The sequence below is a fragment of the Dipodomys merriami genome, unplaced genomic scaffold (assembly GCF_024711535.1).
Source record: "Dipodomys merriami isolate MVZ:Mamm:240054 unplaced genomic scaffold, mDipMer1.0.p SCAF_12, whole genome shotgun sequence".
In the NCBI taxonomy this organism is placed as follows: domain Eukaryota; kingdom Metazoa; phylum Chordata; class Mammalia; order Rodentia; family Heteromyidae; genus Dipodomys; species Dipodomys merriami.
In genome coordinates, this window is record NW_027202493.1 from 22,936,893 (window position 1) to 22,958,019 (window position 21,127).

Consider the following 21,127-nt stretch of genomic DNA (forward strand, 5'->3'; position numbering starts at 1 on the left):
TACTCAGTCACCTCCTCCCTCATTTTGTTCCTTTAGCAATCTTCCACGATCTGTCTGCTTCCCCTAGTGTCCTCAAGGCCAGACTGACTGCGCCATGGGAATCCGAACCGCTTCTATTGCAAAAAAGACACAAGTAAAATGCAACTCTAGCTGTCTCCATGGGACCAGGCGACTGACAATCCCACGTGTGGATGTATGAAGCCTTTATTATGAAAGATCTTGCCTTGTGCCATGGGCAAGGCATTTTTTTCAGTCTTTTCAAGCTAAACTCTCCCTAACTTTTTCAGACCTCCAGCGTGATTTGGCACCAGTGTTTACTCTGACTTGCTCTACCTCTTCCATGCGATGCTACTTGCACAGACATGGAGGTGATGTTGAGTAACCACTAACAAACACAAAGTGGCCAGACAGTGGCATTCCTTTCTGGAAGCTTCTAGTCTGTGCTGACCTATGACGCAAGTGGCACACAGAACTTCAGGTTCTATAGCTTGAAACATACACCCAGGACAATACTTATTGGGTTGAGATTTTAAGGAGAATGTTTGCTCTCCCAAGTCTTGGAATTTACCACACTGAAGGCAGCCTTTGATAATATTTTCTTGAGGAGACACCACTAGGAAAGGCTTAAGATGCAATGTAAACTGAGATTTGACTTCTAGAATTGAAACATAAACACAAGAATAAAAACAAAGCACCCTTGGGTTTCTCCGGCCATGGTCATGTTACAGTCTTTTCTGGGATGGTGCTCTGTCAGACCTGCTTCTTTACACTTAGCTGGACTGTACTATAAATGACTTTCTATGACTCTAGTATCCAATAATCTTACTTTCAGAAAAGTGTTTAATGTCTTGTTCACTGCTGGACCCCAGTTCCTAAATGAATTGTGACTCCTTCATTCATTTGTTAGACAACCATCTCAGAGTGCTTGCTGCAGACATAATGACTAGTCATCATTCATGCTTTTTAAAATAATCTATTGCCCTTGGGCACTGGTGGCTCACTCTTGTAATCCAAGCTCCTCGGGAGGCTGAGATTTGAGGATCAAGGTTCAAAGCCAGCCTGGACAGGAAAACCTGTGAGAACCTTATCTCCAATGAACTAGCAAAAAGCCAGAAATGAAAGTGTGACTCAAGGGGTAGAGCTCCAGCCTTGAGTGAAAAAAGCCATGTGAAAGTCTGAAGCCTTGGGTTCACAACCTAAGGCTGGCCATAAATACATGAATAAATAACTAAAATATTTGCCTTCTGTAGGACTTGAAGAGAACCAAGAAGAGCCAAGTTTCTACACTTCTGAAAGTAGTTATTTGCTCTGATACTGTTGTGCAATGCTATAGACAAATAAATGAATAAAAATCCAAGGCGGGGGCAATGCATCTTATGATGCATTGAGTTGGGAAAGATGAAACTCATGAACAATGATAGCACAGTGCCATGTTTTAGAGGGCGTCTGGAAATGCCTTCCTCGTAAGATGAGCTTTGCGTAGAGCCGGATGAAACTGAGGTGCTGGCACGTGGGTGACTAAGGCCAGTGTGTCTCACAGAGTGGACGACAGTGCAGAGGCTTCCAGAATATTGACAAAACAGCCAGGAGCCAGCACGGCTACGGCAGAAAGGAGGGCTTGGAGGTCTGAGGTCTTAGGGTGATCTTGTGTTGGGGGAGCACTGTTAATTACTACTCGCCGGAGGCGGTCACAAAGATGGCTTGACTTGCTGAACCTGACTGAGCATAGGCAAGAAGTCCAGAGAGGGTCTAGCACAGATCCTCTTCCTCTGAGGAGTCACTTTGGCTGGAGGACTCCATCCACCTGGTTGAAATGTCCTTAGAATTATAGAGGTCCTTTTCCCCCAGGCCTTTCCCTTCCCACCTCCTTAACAAATGTATATCTTCTCAAATGCAGGCTTTTGCTGCCTACTCTTGATTCCCCTCCTTTATCGATAGCAAGTGTAATACATGTATTATGGGTCTCATCTTGTCTTGATGCATTTTTCTCAAAAGACTTGATCTTGTCCTTCCTTGTAAGTTATGCTGCAAATTTTCATACATATGTACATGCATGCATGTACATATGAAACCAAAGGTTTCACCAGGCTAGGCAACCACTCTACCACTTGAACTACACCCTATTCCACCCCACTCTCTGATATTGCTTCCCAGTAGAAGTAGGAGAAAATACATTGGTTGACAACTAGCCATCGATGCCTTAGAACAGATTTCTCTGTGTGTTTAGTAATTTGTTAGCTTAACTTAGTCTGTGGGAAATCTGGGGATTTTCCTTGAGTGAAATCTTCATTTGCGTTCTCCAAGTTGTGTTTTCTTTTTCTGCACTTTTTTTTTTTTAGTTCATCACAATATTTTAATTTCAATGAAGGTCTGATTTTTTTTTTTTTTTTTTTGTCGGCCGTGGGGCTTGAACTCTGGGCCTGGGCACTGTCCCTCAGCTCTTCAGCTCAAGGTGAGCGCTCTACCACTTGAGCTACAGCGCCATTTCCGGTTTTCTGGTGGTTTATTGGAGATAGGAGTCTCACGGTCTCTCCTGCCCGGGCTGGCTTTGAACCGCGATCCTCAGATCTCAGCCTCCTGAGTAGCTAGGATTACAGGCGTGAGCCACCAGCGCCCGGCTGAAGGTCTGATTTTTAATATCTCAAATTCCGTTTCTTTCCAAATCCTTTCTGATTATTTTTGATACTCTCCCAATCTACACTAATCTCGATTCTTTTATTTTTAACATATTATAAAATTTATTATACATTTTTTTTTTGTCAGTCGTGGGGCCTGAACTCCGGGCCTGGGCACTGCCCCTCAGCTCTTCAGCTCAAGGCTAGCTCTCTACCACTTGAGCCATAGCTCCACTTCCAGCTTTTTCTGCTTATGTGGTGCTGAGGAATCGAACCCAGGGCCTTACGCATGCAAGGCAAGCACTCTACTACTGAGCCACCTTCCCAGACCTATTATACATTCTTGGTATCATCATTTCAAACTGTAAAGCCCTTGGTGTTGCATAATGTGGTTTATTGTGTCTGCTGACACTCGCAATGATAGGATTCGTTAAAGGTGACGTGTACAGCTTTACACTTAACTCTCAAAACTTAATGGCTAAACACTGAACATTTTCTCACTTTTATAATGTCAAGTTGGTGGACTGAGGTGTGCTTGATCCATGTGGTCCTTCAGGGATCTTGGCTGATGAACACAGAGTCATATAAATGCTCTGAGCATCAACATCCTGCTAGTAGACAAGGGACAGAGGATGCCTGTGTGCCTTAGGGGAGGATTGGGTACTGGGCCAAGAAATGCAAATGATATACACTCTGCCTTTTTTCCATTGGCCAGATTCAGCTCAAGGTTCCACCTTCACAGAAAGGTGGGAAATGTGATGGCCAACTGAGCAGTTGCTTCACTACAGAAGAGACAATTACTACTTATAGAAGGAAACAAGAGACACTGACTGAGAACTAGGCATATGTATCTCATGACATGTCTCTGAGTATCCGGTAATTCTTTTATATCTTATACTTGGTTGAGCTTAGTCTGTAGGAAATCTGAGAACATTTCTTGAGGGAATATTCATTTACTTTCTCCAAGAAAGAAGGAATACTACTAAGGATTACAACTAGCAATCTTTTAAAATCTCATGTATGTGCATTTATTCAGGATGGAGCTTTGCTATGAAATCCCCTCATGAGTATTTAGTCTGCCAGGTTCTACAGTAGTGTTGTTAATTGTGTGTGTCATTGGTGGAAAGTATTTCATTGGCTATACAACAGGTGACAAGTGTGTTTTTGTTTTTTGTTTTGGTTTAAGACAAGGTGTTGCTATGGCTGGCTTTGCACTTGCCGTCCTCCTACCTCTGTCTCCAAAGTGTTGGGATTAGCTCACAGAACTGGGGCACAATTGTTAACAGAGAGTTACTCCTCTGTTCTGTGTTCATACTATATCTCTAACATTGCATTTAATGTTTGTATTCATAAAACCACTTTTGAATTTTTAAACCAAAAGAAAATTTGACAATACTGAGGGCCCTGTGCTTGCCAGACAGATATTCTATCATTTGAGCCACACTCTCAGCCCTTTTAGAGGTGTTAATTTATTTTATTATATTATATATGTATATATTTTTTGATGTAGATCCTGGGGCTTGAACTCTGGGCCTGGCTACTGTTCCTGAGTTTCTTTTGCTCAAGCCTAGCACTCTCCTACTTCAGCCACTTATTGTTTTTTTGGGGGGTTGGTGGTGGTAGTGGTAGTTTTTAGTGGAGATAAGAGTCTCACAGACTTTTCTGCCTGGGCTGGCTTCAAATTGTGATCCTCAGATCTCAGCCTCCTGAGATTTGGATTACAGGGGTGAGCCACCAGCGCCCAGCTTCCTTTTTGAGTTTTAATTTCTTTATTGAATAGGGCTTGCATTCAAATTAGGGTGAGCAGGGACTGCAATCATCCTATTTATGCTTCCCATCCTAGCTCGAATGGCAGGTGTATACTCCTAGGTCCAGCTTTTTCTGTTAAGATTTGGTCTCATTAACTGCCTTTTGCATGGGCTGACCTGGGAATAACATTCCTTTCCATCTCAGCCTTCCATCCTCCAAAACAGAGGAGAGCCACTATAGGTGATAGGAGACTGAGGGACATGACAAAAGACAACATGTGGGTTTTATTTGAAAGCTGACCCAAGGAGCATAACTGTGTAGAGGCGCTGTCTCTGAGGGTCTGGGAAAAGTGAGCACAGAATGTTGTGGGATGACATTAAGGAATTCATGCTGTGGACAGTTGATAGCAAAGGTGTGCTCTTGTTTTTCGTTGTTCTTGTTTTTGTTTCATGGCAAAGTCCTTCAGTGTTGGAAGTAGGCACAGATGTATTTGTGATTACAGGGTGATATGCACATGGATGGAAACATATTAACTGAGCTATTATATATCTGTATATGGATAAATGTGCAGAGGGGAATTCAAATGGTCTAGCTTCTTTGAACAACTAACTCACAGACTAACAAAATGAATACCAGGTGGAATGAACGCTTGAGGTGTGTGGGATACCAAGAAAAGAGGGGGAGGCAATAGAGAAAGAAAGGGGAGGGAGAGAATGAAGTCATAATATTCAGGGCATATCCTCTGAAAGTAGAAAAGTTGAAGGAATGAGTTAGGGAGGATGGGGAGAAAGCTGAGGAGGGTGAATATAGATCGAGATGCATTATCTCATAAACTGCCATGTTGAATTGGAACCCTTTGTCCAGTGAATTGAGAACATAAAAATATAACTTTGTTTTTGTCAGGCATGGGGCTTGACCTCTAGGCCTGGGTACTGTCCCTCAGCTCTTCAGCTCAAGGCTAATGCTCTACCACTTGAGCCACAGTACTACTTCCAGCCTTTTCTGTTTATGTGGTGTGGAGGAATCAAACCCAGGGCCTCATACCTGTGAGACAAGCACTCTACCACTGAGCCACCTTCCCAGCAAAAATATAACTTTTTAAAACATTGAGTAGAAAAAAGATGTATCTAGGATTTACAACAACAGGCCAGTGTGGGGAGAAAGACATATGAAACCAGAGTAGGGTATTGTTGATCATATTCATCGTGGTTTTGTACACTTGAAAATAGCTATAAAATAAAGAATTTGTAAGCTGTGTCAAAGCTTCAGGAGATTGAAGTTAGGCTGCTGGCACATCTGATATAGATGAATGTGTGAGATTTTCCTTGGGAAAGTGAGCTTTGGAGACAGACCCAAACTAGGCTGGTTAGACCTGGTCTTCAGAAGCCATGCACAGTTGAGGGGCAGGGCCATGGTTTTCAATGATTCTAATTGGCCCCTCAATCACAGGGTCCAGCCCAGGCACTATGAACTCAGAAGGAGGAGGGAAGAGCAGGTAGAAGATGTTAGCTACAGGCTAACATTTTTTTTGTGATGGTTACAGGCAGATGAGCCCAGGAAATGAGAAAGGACGTAGGTGAAAGAAAGCCAATGATTTTGGGAGGAGAGAAGGCACCAATGGCTTTCACCCACGGGATCCTTCTCTCCTTCCCATTGCCTTCCTCTGCCTCCCCAATAGCCAGAGTTTCTTTCCAAGGCCAGTGTCTATATTGGGGAATACAAATGCAGAGTTCTGACCCACCCAGCCAAGACCCTGGCATAATTTTCACTGTGCCAGTGTGGTAAGGCCCCTTTCTTGGCTCAGTTTGGCATGGGTTATTGAAGTGGAAGAATGTAGATGTGGAATTAGGACATGAGAGTCCAGAGTTAAGTCTGGACAGGGCCATGGGTCCTCATTTCTCAAGGGAAGCTTCATTTGCTGTAGTAACTAAGTAGGACGAGCTTGGTCCTTCTTCTCCTGGTGTCATGGCATGGTTAGCTCAGAGGTTCCTGTGGATACTTTGGAGCCCTCGAAACCAGAGTTGGGAGGAATGAGGGCTGACACAGCTAGCTGGGCTCCTGGTCAGGACTCTTGGGAAAGGCTGCTAGTGGTGGAGATTATTTTAACTACCAGTAGAGGGCAGTAATGGGCCAAGTATTCCCTAGACTCTAGGCAACTTCTTTGTTAGCCCCTCTCTGAATGCCTTGGTCAATTTCCCAGTCCAGTCTACAAGCTCTGCAATCTTTCTAGTTTACTTGGTCCTGGAAAGAAAGAAGCAGATTCTATTAGTATTGCTGCTTTGCCCTTCTTTCTAGGGATGTGAAGGTTTGCATCAGAAGATGGTGTGTAAATACCATGTAAGAAATACTTGGGGCTAGCCATATCCCTCTCCAGGAGCCATCAAAAAGGACGTATTTGATAAGATTGTCCTTTGAGGAGAATCTAGGTGCTTGTGTGTATTTAGCACCAATCTACCATGACCCAGATGCTGTGTTAAGGTATTAGCTACCTCAAATCATTTATTCTTCCCAGAACATATAGTGGTATTCGTTTTTCAAATGAGGAGCCAGAGCTGGAGGTATTGCTCAGTGGCAGCTCACATGCTTAGCATGTGCAGAGCCCTGGATTCCATCCCCAACACTGCAAATAAAAGAAAAAGGAAAAAGAGAACTTCTCAAATAAGGAAATGAAGGGTCAATAAAACTTAGTGGATTGCTAGTAAGGCCACATCTTTCCCATAGGCTTGAATTCTTGTCAACTCTCAGCCTGCCTGATGCTTCTAATTTGAACTCAAAAAGCTTCTCTTGCCTGATGGTGTCTACTGCTTGTACTGGAAAACTATCAATACATCAAGAAGATATTTCTCACACCTAACCAATTGACGAGTTGCTCATTTGGGTTACTCTTTTCTCCCTCAGGCAAATTGTCTCTCAACACCTTTTATTATATACAAAGAACACCCAAGAAGAGTGATAAACACAAACCATTAAGCAAAGCACATTTCTACTCAAGTTCATTTCTCTACCTGGTGGCAGCTGGTGATTGTTGATTGGTTAATTCCCCCATCATGAGAGGCTGGGTTTACTTCTTTTTGTGCACATCTCCCATGAACTCAGGCAGGCTAGTATCCTATCTACCCTACACAGTCTAGTGGCCATAAACAAAACCAATCATATGGACAAATGAATTTTCTTAAAAATATGTATGATGCAGCAGTAATTGGAGTTCTAAATGATCTTCCAGATTATGTGTTTATAAGGTGTTTTTTCTTCTACTTGTTTCTTACTTCAACAACCTCCCCCAACCAAAAGGAGTTTTGATTCTTTGCCTGTTCACACCAGATCAAGCAATTGAACTTACTGTGAGTTCACTCCTAAATAACTGGTATTGAGAATTCTTATCAATTCCTAGCATGAATGAGTGGTCCAGTAATAGTGTGGTATCTGGCTTCCATTTTTTTAGAGACCACCCCATTATCCATTTCAGGTTTTTAAATTTTTTTATTGTAGAAATACTGTACAGAGGGGTTACAGTTACATGAACAAGGTAATGAATACATTTCCTATCAAGCATTGTTACCTCCTCCTTTGTTTTCTCCCTACCATCCTTTTCCTCCCAACCTCCCCAGCTCCTCCCTCCCATCCCAAAGTTGTAAAGTTTGTTTTCAACATAGTGTCTTGTACATCTCATGGTTACAATGGGTCAACCTGTATCCTTATTTCAGTATTTTGTTATTTCCCTTCCCCTCCCCAAATTAGAAAAAATGTATACCCAAGATGCAGGGCACCAAGATAAAATACAGTGAAAACAAGCATTTTACACCGTGGGGAAGAACAGACAAAAGAAACAAAAAAAAATCACATAGTACATTTTAAATATGTTAAAAACAATAGGGAGCAAGAAAAAACCAGTTGTGTCCCTGTCTTGGTGTTCATTTCACTTCCAGGTTTTTTAATAATTGAAAAGCTTGATGGGGAAAAGTGGCTTGAGTTGAAACCCTAACTCTGCCTTTTGTTTCATTGAATTAAATGCCGCCATTCCTTCTTGCTCCTATCCGGCACTTGAGGAACACTTGAAGTTCTGTCTTGGTGTGAGGACTCCCGTCCTGGAAGAATTCATTGTGGAATGGGAATGGTTGGGACTTATTTTCTGCCCATTGCCACCTCTGATCCTCTGAAGAATTTGGTCAGCCTGATGCTCTCGGGTGAGAGGAGGTTGGGCCAACTTGGAGATGGATACTTATCAAGGAAGGGGCCCAGGAGGAGAGGTGTGGGCTGAATTTCACATGCTGAGATAGCCATTCTCCAAATAAGAAACCTCTTCCTCCAAACATCCATCGTGTTTGGAGATATCCTGAAAAGAACTCAGTAAAAATCAGAGCACGACTCTAAAGAAACACTATTAAACAATATTTAGTAATTAATGCAGCTATTTTCCCAGCTCTTTGCACAGAGGTGAAGAGAGGTCAAATTGTCTGGAAACTTCTTTGAGCTTTTCCTTTTACTTTCTTTCAGTGTTAGAGATGATACCTAGGTCCTCACGCATATTAGGCAAGTGCTCTGCTACTAAGTCACCCTCAGTCCTTCTTTGAGTGTTTCAATCAAAGCTCCAAAACTTTTGTTTTTATTTCTCTTACTGTGTTCTAATCGTTAAGGAATTGTACCAAGCTAGTAGGAACAGCAGAAAAAGTGAACAGTACATTTTCTTTAGTCAAGTGACCTCAAAACTAGGAGCAACAATGTCTGCTATCAAAAATCTCCTGCACCCCACCCTCACTCCCTTAGCTAGGCACTGTTGGCTCACATCTTCACTACTTAAGTGGCTAAGATCTGAGGATCAAAGTTCAAAGCCAGCCCAGGGAAGAAAAGTCTGAGTTTCTCATCTTCAATTAAACAGCAAAAAGTTAGGATAGAGGTGTGGCTCAAGTGGTAGAGTGCCAGCCTTGAGCAGAAAAAGATAAGGGGCAGTGCCCAGACCCTGAGTTCAAGTTCTAGTACTGGTGCACATGCACACACACTCACTCACACACACACACACACACACACACACACACACAGATACACAGACACACAGACACACACAGATACACAGACACACAGACATCTTTAACTTTTTTTTTTTAAAGAAAATAATTTTAGGATTATTGTTGCTTCAATCCTTACACTTCATAGTATAATGAAAGCCTGTTACCTCAGCCTTGCAATATTTGTGACTCAGACACTAATCACGACTGTGTCTGCCGCGTATATTAGTAGTTGCTTTTAAAGATGTGTAAATTGTGGGCTGGGAAGGTGGCTCAGTGGTAGAGCACTTGCCTTGCATGAATGAGGCCCTGGGTTCGATTCCTCAGCACCACATAAGCAAAAAGAAAAAAAGCCGGAAGTGGCACTGTGGCTCAAGTGGTAGAGCACTAGCCATGAGCTGAAGAGCTGAGGGACAGCGCCCAGGCCCAGAGTTCAGGCCCCATGACCGGACCCCCCCCCCAAAAAAAAGATGTGTAAATTGTGAAACTTTTCTTTCTACGTGATTTTGCCAGTTTCATTTGAAACCCCTTCTTTAACATATCAAGATCTGTCAGTGAACAAGTGAAGAAAATAAAATCTATTTCTCAACAAAGATGACCTACAAACAATTTTTGATTTATTAAGTTAGATCTTTTGAGCCATACACTGTTAATTCTTCCACATTTCTTGGATGAAAAGTAGTGATTGGAAAGTTCCCTAATATAAACAGAATCTAACCTAATCCTTAGGCTCTCTAAACACTCACAAAAAACGTAGTCAGAGGAGACTAATTGCGTGAATGTTAGACTTACTTAACATCCTCAGGATGCCTGATTGTAGGTTGGATATATAGACTTCTTGGAGTCCTGACAATTTGAGGTGATGTATATGCACGCAGTCTCTAAATCGCACGCATTAATCTGCAATCCCAGAACTCAAACTTTTGGAGCCTCTTTCTCCAACACTTGGACTCTTTTCAGAGGAAAGGGAAACCTAAGATTACCGTCTCCTCTTCTGACAGCATCTCCTCCTTTGGAGGTATTTATGGCAATGCTTCGGAGCGCTAGTGAATTGCAAGAGATAAGAATAAGTTTGGCATTCTGGAGATCCAGAACCACTTCCATGGGGTTACTTTGCTGACCTCTGAGGTAATTGCTGATCCAAGGCTTAGCAGGCCTGGAGCAGGTGGGAGGAGCCAGCAAGTTGTGCTGGGTGAGTCAGACACTGGCTTTGCCCAGAGGCTCTGCCCCCTCACTAGCCGTGGCCCCTCCTGGTGATGTCTGTCATTACAGACACAATTAAATCCTAGTGTACTATGTTACTTTCCTATATACATACTGATGAGATACTTTAGTTTATAAACTAGGCATAGTGAAAGATCAACAACAATAAGTAATAAAATAGAACAACATAATTTTACAAGGCCAATGTGGCCTTTGGTGTGCTCTCTCTCTCTCTCTCTCTTTCTGTGTGTGTGTGTGTGTGTGTGTGTGTGTGTGTGTGTTGTGCTCAGCCCTCTTCTTGTGAGGATGTAGGATGTGTAATGCCTAGGTGATGTTTGGAGTGAAGTGAAGGATACAGCATGGTGATATATAAGGAGGGTACTGTACACCATCTTCACAGATCCTTAGGAAGTTGTTTTGAGTCATCTGATGAAACTCCCACCATCTGCCAAATCATCCCTTTGTCCATTGGCACAGTGCTGTATATGCTATGTGCTTGCTAGTCACTTGTAGTGTCTCATTGATCAGAGACATGGTCACTGTATCTCAGTGTGGTGTTCACCTATTGAAGCTCCTGAAGAGGAAAGCAAACAGTGTTTAAGCTATTCCTTGCTAAGTCCTTTCCTAGGACAGAATGCCTCTTCATTCTCAATGCTTCTCATGTTTTAAATTAAAATATGCTCACACATGGTCCCTTTACAATTTTCTTCATTTTCCTATATAGTTTTAACTGGATAGAAGAGAATCTTTAATATCTTGACCAAATTCAAATGGTCCTAGAACAATAACCTTTTCTTAAAAATATTACTGATGATAAAGATAGCTCTCCGTGGTTTCAGTTTGTGTGGCTATTTTTATGGTCCTCTAAGGACTAGATCACTTCTAGAAAGCTTTCTTTAACTCATAATTCTGGAGTCTGGAAATTCTAAATGATAGGACTCTAGTGTCGAGAGGCAGAAAGGGAGAAGTCTTGTCACAGAAGGGGCCAAGCAGGTGGGCTGACGTCTTAGAGCTAACTTGTCTGAGGGGAACTAAATGACTCCCTTCCAAGGGCTGTATTACCTCCCACTGGGACCAACATTTTAAAGGTTACACTCCCCATCCCCACCCCCAACACTGCTACTCTGAAGACAGAGCATGCGTGTTGAGTGAACTGAAAACCAAAGACTAAACAAAGAAAGAAACGACAGAAGGAATGAACATTGAATGTTCAAAAAGAATGAGAAAAAGAAGAGTTAGTCACCGTAACCTTACAGATCTGATGGATAAAGAAAGACAAACTGTGCCTGGTACTTGGTGGAGCTGGTAAGGAGTTTTTTATTCAAGGGGAAGTCTCTCTGAAGGCGATGGGGACCCCCACAGTGGTATCTTGCATGGGGGAGAGAAATTGGACTCAACTGTAAGAACAGCAAGAATGAGTGGGGATTCTTAGCCAGAGAGCAGGTTGGGGGTCAGTAGATGAAAAATTACTAAGAATAAAGACCAGGGCGAAAGGGAATTGTAACTAGGCCAACTCACCGGAACTGTGGCTGAAGGCAGGCAGGACTGACAAGATATAAAGGAGGTTAGATACCAACGGGTGGAGAGTGTCCCTGAACCAACTTAATAGAATTCTGGCTCAGACTGGTCTCTGCTGGCCACAGAGAGAAACTCCAGGTCAAGTCCAGTTGTCCAGACTCCAATGAATCTGATTAGACTTAAGAAAAAACTCTCATTAAATGAGGTGCAGGAGAAGGCCTTTTCAATTACAGTCACAATGGAAATGTGCTCTATTTACTTCTGTGTTATGAAGGCTAGCCATTTTGGAGGCAGTGGAAACACATAATACCTCACAGTTTATGCAGCTGTGCTGACAGAATACACTCGGATAAGACCTTATGGAATATGACATGGAAATGTCACATCCCATTCCTTTTGTACAGCAGGTGTAGGTGTGGGAACTGTTCATGAGCTCTCTCTGAGAAAGACAAGCGTGGATGTGGATGTGAAAGCCCCACAAAGTCATCCTTTGAAGGGGAAGAACAGACGTGGACATTGTTTACATCAGATCTGAAAACCAGTTCAGATCTGTGGTGTGAAGAAGTCAGGAACATTGCTCCTACCATCTTGAGCAAATGTCCCAAATGACCAAACCATAGCAGAGCTCTGTTTAGAAAGCACATACTAGAGAAAGACTAAGAGGAGTTACAGACATATCAAAATAGATATGGGCCAGGCAGGAATATGAAAATGAACGCCAGTGGGCTGTAGAAATGAGTATATTGTTTTGTTCTGTTTATTTTTTTAGCCACCACTTTTACCCAAGATATAAAGAATGAGAGCAAGAGAGAACAAGAAAGAGAGAAAGGGAGAAAAAGAGAGAAAGAGAGTGAGAGAGGGGGTGGAGGGAGAGGGAGAGAGAGGGGGGGGGGAAATGAGTGTGAGGAGAGAAAGAGAAGATAGACAAGGAAAGTAAAGAGTTAAAGAACACGCACAGACTTCCAGTCTAACTATATTAATGGAAAGAAGCCCAGCTCAGCTAAGAGAGAAGATCCTGGACAGACAGGATGAGAAATATGTGTCTTCTTGCTGACTTCCAGAAAGGAAGCTCTTCCCAGAACAAACAATGTCTCTGAAGATTGGCGCAGTGTCTACTATTTAGCCTTTGAAGAAGACATCATCATAATTTCAACTGAAGGTCAACTTTCGAAATAGGAGTCTGAGTGACTTTCTTATTGAAAGAGCTCCACTCTATAAATTCAGAATATTTTCTCTTCCTCTCTCTCTCATCATATACATACTCATACACACAAATACACACACAAACTAGTCATCTACAGTTCTACAATTTACAGAAGGATCCTTATCATTTTTTTGCGGGGGGTCATGGGGCTTGAACTCAGGACTTGGGTACTGTTCTTAAAACCTAGGAAACAACAGAGGAGCAGAAGACAGTTTCACAACGCCATTTCTGGCTTTTTGGTGTTTGATGGGAGATCAGTCTGACAAGCTTTTCTTCCCCAGGGTAGCTTTGAACTGCAGTTCTTAGACATCAATCTCCTAAGTAGCTAAGGTTACAGGTGTGAGCCACCAGCATGCAACTGATACGTATATTTTTGGCCATTATTTTTGGTGGCTTTGTACTTCTTTGGATGTGGTATCTTGTGAAAACAATACTACATGGGGATTCTTTGTCTATTTTGTCTAAAAATGGTCCAAGCAGTTCAAATTTGAAAGCAGATCTTCCCTGTAGCTGAAAGCCAAAGACTAAACAAAGGAAGAAATGACAGAAGGAGTGAACATGGAAAATGTTCAAAAAGAATGAACAAAAAGAAGAGTCACCGTAACCTTATAGATTCGATGGACAGAGAAAGAAAAATCATGCCTGGCCCTTGGGGAAGCTGGTCAGGAATGTTTTATTCAAGGCTCTTGGTGAAGCTGGTCAGGAGTGTTTTATTCAAGGGGAGTCACCCTGAAGGTGATGGGGATCTTCACAGTGGGAACTTGCACTGGGGAGAGACACTGGACTCAACTACAAGAACAGCAAGGACAAGTATGACAATGATGATGGGATTGAGTATTTCTCCTTGTCATGGTCATACTTGTCATCCCTAGGCCTTCTGGTCCTTACCTGGTGATTCATTTAGAGGCTCTTTGGTCATTGACCTCTTTAGTCACCTCTTTCCAGTTTTTGTACTCTCCCTGAGTCTCTGTGCACACCAGGTCCATGTGAAATGCATTTCTTGCCCTTAGGAGGGCAGCCTGTCCAGGAGACTGTATCCAGTGCATTACCTTGCTGAGTGAAAGGGTCAGGAAAGCAGCATTATCAGGATGATAAAAGTTGTTTTTTTGTTTTTTTTTTCCCTAAGACTTTGAATAAAGGACTTTGAATAAAGGAAAGAGATAAAGACTTTTACTTATAAGAGCGGCTCCCTTAGTGTTACGTGATCAAATTTTCATAGGCAAAATAAGGTAATGTAGTTAGACCAAAAAGAAGTGTAGCCCTAAGGATGTTCTAACTAAATCATCAGCTAGAACATTCTATGTTCAGCAACATGGTGGTGCAGATGGGCATGAATGACATGATCAACCACTCAGCAATATAGTAGGTGAGATTCTCAAATTACAGCTGCAACCAGATTCCCTTCCTAGCCTTAGCCCTAGGTGGCCTATATCTTTGGGGCAGAAAATTGCCCAGGTGAGTATTAAATCACAAGCTACTTGAGGAATGGAATCATTTATTCAGATTTGAACCTCTGTGTTAATCACAGAACAAAGTGGATAGGGATGTGTGTGTGTGTGTGTGTGTGTGTGTGTGTTTAGTAAAAGTGAATTCAATTTCCTTTACCACTAGAGAAACTGTTAGATATTTTAATTTAATTTCATTTGTTAAATCTAAGTAGTACTCATGGAAAAGCTTCAACCAAGATAAAAACAAAACACTAGTCTTAACAGCTTTGAGTAAGAACTATTTTGTTTACCTCTTTGGGCTTTAAACTTAAACCATGGTTCATGGAATGCCTGGCTTTTGAAATATAATATTTTTTTTCCTTATGTTATTTTTGGTGCCCAAATCTTCCAAATTGTATTTCATAGTTTTTCTTTTGTTGTTGTTTAAAATGAAGTGTTGGAAGGTGTGGAGACAAGAAGAAACAGCAGTAAACAAACAACAACCACAACAACAAAGCCCCTTTGATTAAGCCTGGTTAGGGAGCCCAGCAAAGTGGTTTCATTCTGGTGCAAAATGACACACACTAAAATTGCAGCAATTTTTGATGTACTTGCCAAGGTTGGTGTTATTTTTACTTTAAAGATGTAACAGATTGCTCCATAATAAATAATTGAAGCCTAATGTTTCAAAAGGGTCCAAGGGTTTGGGTATTTTACTTCTGCCTTCTCTTCTGAGACTAAGCTGTGTCCAGCAGATCCACTCCTTGTTTCAATGCAACTCCATTTGGGTGATTGTTTTTCTGCAAAAGCGAATCTTTTTATTTTAAACCATCCTGTTCCAAATGTCATAGGTTCTATCATTATTCAGTACTGAAGCAATAACTGCACTTATCCAAGAAGGGGGAGAATGAACTTCAGAACAGCTGGATTTCTGAGCTCGTGGGAGAAAGTGTTTAGAGAAGGAGGTCTGGGGTGAGAATCTGTAATTTCCTTGCTGACTTGTATTTAGACCTAAAGCTAGGAACAGAAGGCTAAACTGTACAAGCTGTCCTCCGTGTTTAGCACAGTCCAGACTGGGCAGGTTAGCTTCATACCAAATGGCACTGTGAGGGTTGATTGGATTGTTGGCTTTTACGATTTAATCTAAGGAAGAAGTATCCAATACAAAAAAAAAAGAATTAAAGGTGTATTTCATGTTGTTCTAAGAATATCTTTTATAATCTGAAAATTAGTAAAAGGAACCCAACCATGAACTGACAGCTTTCCCCTCTCACTGATCTAGGCCGCCATTGTGAAGTTCATCAGATGATCGGGAATTACATGTGGGATCCCAGCACCAACAAGTCATTTGATATTGGTGTCAATAGAGACAGTCTGATGCCTCTCTGGTGGAATGGCTCAGAACCTCTGTGGATCACTTTGACCAAGGCCAGAAGGAAGGTCTACATGTACTACTGGCCAGGTGAGTTTGTTGGCCTCTGAGCTTCTCCACTCATTCAAATCTCCAAACACTATGGAATATGTGAGGAAAAGCAGTGGGATAGTCCTGCTGGAAGACCAAAGATCCCCAAAATGGGATCTTTATGTAACAACTACATCTTATGGGCCCATTTTTAATGATCTTTGTTTTGAAGTCTCTAACATCAGATCAGAAATAATACCATTTCCTGATTCCTCTGGTTCAAAAATACTGTTGTGATATATCCTGTTTTTTTTTCTGTGGTTCATGGGCAAAATTTTGGATATGTGAGAGATAATATGGAAAAGAGAATTCAAACTACTCACGTCATGGAAATTTGTTTAATGAAGTCCCTTATGCAAATCTTGTATACACGAGGTCATTAAGAAGTAGAATTCTTTTTCTTACTGTAATGAGGTAAGTAGTAAACTTACCCTATGCAACTGTATTGGCTCCTTTGAGAAGTTCATGGGATACTCTCATCCTGATTGAATTCCTTCAATCAGAAGGACTCAGTGCTAACAGAATAATCAATTTACCATTCTCCCCCCATTTCTGGGATTTACTCATTTGACAGGTATAAGCAATTTGACTTTTCCATGTGCATAGCTACAGGCACTTTCCCCCTAATTATTAAGGCTCTAATACTAATGATCATCATTGTTGACAAAGCTGTCAGGGGAGGGGGGATGGCTAGAAGAAATGAAAGGAAAAACCGAACAGCAGCCTGATAGGAGATAGGAAGCAGCAGCTGATGGGATCTCACTGGCTTGGCTGAAAGGGCAGCAACAGCTGAGAAAATCTTGAGGGCATGGTGGGTTATGGAATAGGGTAGCTGGCAGGGATGGGGGAGAGTGAAGAGAATGAATAAGCCAAGGCTGAGTCACAGATGGCTCACATGGACGGTTTGAGCCTTCAGCAGGAGTTTGGAGGATGCTGTCTGGAGATAGCCACCTGGAGAGTTGCTTAGGGCATGCCAGGGTGTGCCAGCCCAGAACATAGACAGATGGAGACCACAGTAAGCAGTCCTGTGGCCCGGCTGTGGCGAGGGTATGAAATCTGCCTCAGCGCCGCTACGGGCATCTGACAGGTGAGCTCAGGAAGGTAAGCGTAGGCTGTGTTAAGTCAGAAATGGGCAAGAACAGACACAGGCTTGTTCTACCAGCAGAGATACATTCAGTGGACATTTGGGATTGTGTCCACAGTGGTCACCTAGGCTGACATGAGAAGGTTTTGACTAAGGGAATCATTCAGGGGGCTTCCTTATCTCAAAGGAGGCTGTCTTTTATGGAGTTGGATGTTAGATGAAAGATGCAAATCTAATGACTTATACAGAGGGATGAAGCCTATTGGGGAACTCATTGACTAAGGCTAAAAAACTTAGCTGTGCTTTGTGGTTATTCTCAGAAGCATGAGGAGCATATGTGTATCAGAACAGGAAAGCACTAGATGGGGCACATGGCCTTAGAGATCAACCTTAAAACAAATTTAAATACCATTGAGACTATTATCATAACGAAATAGGGGCCACCTTCCACTGTATCTAATTCGTTCTATTTTATTTATCACAAACCACTATGTATCACCAAGTATCTAATAGATCTCAAAGCTATTTCACATGTAAAATATCTCATTGCTCTTCCAAAACAGCTCCTAAGGGCAAGAAAAGCCATTCACTTCCTTTGATTCACAGTTCAGCAGCTAATATGATGTGATAAAACTGTCCTGAAATCAGTTATCAGTTCTTCTACTAACAATTAGGAGGAAAGGAGCTAAAATGATAGCCTCCTCCAATTTCCTCAGTGACCTAAATGAAGATTAGATCAAGGTCTGGATGTGTTGAAGTTCTGGTAGAAACTGGATGACAAGTCTCTTGTTTCTTAGACTATGCCTAGTCCTTCAAGACTGGATTTCTCAGACAAAGCTCCTCTGAGAGTTGGCTCTCAGCTGCCCAGCTGTGCCTGGTAGCCTCTATTTCTCCTGCTGGGATTAATGGTCATTGCTGTCCTTTCTCTCTTGACTTTGGTCCCCTCTGGCCTCAGCCAATAGCCCAGTATGTGCTCATTTGTCTACATGATTAAGTGAAATGTAATGGCATTGCTTCTTAACATGACTTCATTTTAGTTTTCTTCTTCAATCCTCCTCTTCATTCTTTATTCCCCATGGGACACTGTGCAGACTCCTTGATGAGTCCTGGAAAGGTTCATTTCTCCAGTGAGCTGTGTTATGACAATCCAAGTCTCACCATTAAGTCAATATTTAGAAGTGCAATTTAGAAATGGCAGTAGTTCAAGTCTTCCTGTCAGGGCTAAAGCAACAGACTGACAAATTGAGCAGTGGTAAAGAGTTCAACCTGCCCCACCTCAGATCTTGAGACATTTCATGTCCTGTCCAATGGTACTATCAAATTGCAAAAGGAAAAATAGGTGCTTCAGCAAATGATTGCAGACTGTAAATCAGTCGGGAATTGGTGCCTAGTAGTGTTCTACAAAGGATTAAAGCTAAGGATGTCCGGGTATTGGTGGTTCGTGCCTGTAATCCTACTCAGCTATTCAGGAAACAGATCTGAGGACTGTGGTTCAAAGCCAGCCTGGGCAGGAAAGTCACTCCATTTGATCACAGAAAAATCTGGAAGTGGTGATGTGGCTCAAGTGATAGGGTGCTAGCCTTGAGAACAAAAAGGCTCAGAGACAGCCCCCAGGCCTTGAGCTCACAAGTCCTAGGGCTAGGAGAAAACACACACACACACACACACACACACACACACACACACACACACACACACACACACACACACACACACACACACACACACACACAAAGTGAAGTATGTGATGTTTGCAAACTTTATTCCTCTATCCCATTCCTTCAGCGAGATGTCAAAGAAATTTTCTTTGCAGATAAAATGAAATGATTCCAGTATCCACTTCATATTAAAGAGCAACTCAGCACTAAAGGATATCTTGAGGACTGAGGATCCAGGGACCTAGTCTTGGGAGGATGCTAACATGATGAGTGGAAAGAGTTTGCGCTCCTCACATGATCAGTGCTACTTTAGATGGTGGCAGTAGTTTTTAAGTTCATTCTGGCAGCTCTCACAAAACATCAAATATTAATTCCAATATGAATACCAAAATATTAATAAAAATGTAGTCACTTCTTAAAAACTCTGTGGTTAAGATTCTGGTATTCCAATTTTACATCTATCCTATATATTGCTGTATTACTCCTGACATCAAGTGGTCATATAAACTTGGCTGTGACCATTCATCAGCTTCTGGGATGGTATTGGCCATGAGTTGGAGCTTCTTCTACCTCTTTCCATCCTATGCAGGTTTTGGAGCAACACTAATACTTCCTATGCAGAGAAATATGTATGTCATTGGTCTTTACTCTCTCCCTTTTTGAAGTTGAGTTGGGAGGGAAATTGGCAACTCAATAGGCACTTAATTCAACTCCTACATGGCTTTAGCTGTTACAATCCATGTGATTCATTTGGGTAAGTGAAAGACATATTGATGATTGGTCAAAACCTCTAGATTATATACAACTTCTTCTTTCTTCCATAGTGGGTTATTGAAGCCAGTGTGGCAGGCTGACCTTGGATGCATACACCCCGCTGTAGTGCAAATCAGAAGTCCAGCATCTATCCCATAAGGGTGTGAGTTAAGATTAATGCTCAGCCATTGTCTTTATATACATGATTATCAAACATTTAGATAAAAGCTGGATTTTTAAAAACCTGGAATTGTTGGCACTGCAAATAAAAACAATCTGTTGTAGTCAATACATTTCTCAATAAGATCATTCATTTGGCATTGGACTTTGGGATTTATGTAATCTTAGCTCTGGAAGACACCTTAATGTTTGTACTTCTGGTCCTAACACTCTTGAATTAAGAGCCTGTTTAGGGAACTGACCAAAACTAGTCTCAGTGGTAGAGAGCTCGCTTAACATCTGTGAAACCCTGAGTTTTATCCCCAGCACCTCAAAAACAATACAGATCTCATTTCAAGAAAATTAAACCTAGGGCTGGGAAGGTGGCTCAGTGGTAGAGTGCTTGCCTTGTATGCATGAGGCCCTAGGTTCAGCAACACATAAGCAAAAAGAAAAAAGCTGTAAGTGGTACTGTGGCTTAAGTGGTAGAGCACTAGCCTTGAGCTGAAGAGCTGAGGGACAGCGCCCAGGCTCAGAGTTCAGGCCCCACAACCGGACCCCCCCCCCCAAAAAAAAGAAAATTAAACCCAAACATGCTACATTTACTGTACTCACGTATTACAATGATCAGGACTGCAAGAAATTTTTTGTTGTGGTAACATATTTATACCCATGATACCTAATTGATTTTATTTATCATAGAAAGTGAATGCATTAAAATTTTATCACCGTATCAGAGGAACCCTAAGTTGCTGCAATTACTGTTGTCCAGCCAGGCTAGGTCTGAGTCAGAATTTATTAAGACTCTTTGGGTAGAAAGCACATTGCATCATTTCCTTTGTCAGTAACTTTGGCAAGCTGTGCATCACTGGTGTTGTCTGTCTGTGTCAGCAAGAAAAAGATTACGAATTCACATTTCAAATGTGAGATTGTCTCTGAAGAAAAGAAAAAGATCTTCCCAAGCATTCTGCAAGATTTCTAGGCGACAACCATTTCTGTTACAGAGACACCAAGGAGGTGTTGACTCTGGATTGCTGCCCGAAGAAGCAATTGCTCCGGCATACAAAGTTTTCATAGCTTCCAACCACACCCAGTCTTCTTTTGCAAGATGGTACCATGGCCAAAAGTGCTCACAGTTTTTTCAGCAGCATGCATTGTGGTGATTGGAAGGTCTTGAAGGAAATCTGGGGATATACTTGTATGGCTTACAAATCATGGCAAATGAACTTCTTCATGAAACATCTTTGAAGAGTGTGATTTGAGGCTATGGGATAGACTCTCAGAAGATGACA

General features: G+C 41.9%; 1 protein-coding gene across 1 annotated transcript in view; it reads left to right on the forward strand.

The window, feature by feature from the left end:
- The window catches only part of Enpp6 (ectonucleotide pyrophosphatase/phosphodiesterase 6), a 91,022-nt gene that overhangs the window by 18,195 nt on the left and 51,700 nt on the right, over positions 1-21,127 (forward strand). The window contains exon 2 of the mRNA XM_070015983.1: positions 16,002-16,181. Within this exon, the coding sequence (XP_069872084.1) occupies positions 16,002-16,181 (180 nt within the window). The remainder of the gene's footprint in view (positions 1-16,001; positions 16,182-21,127) is intronic.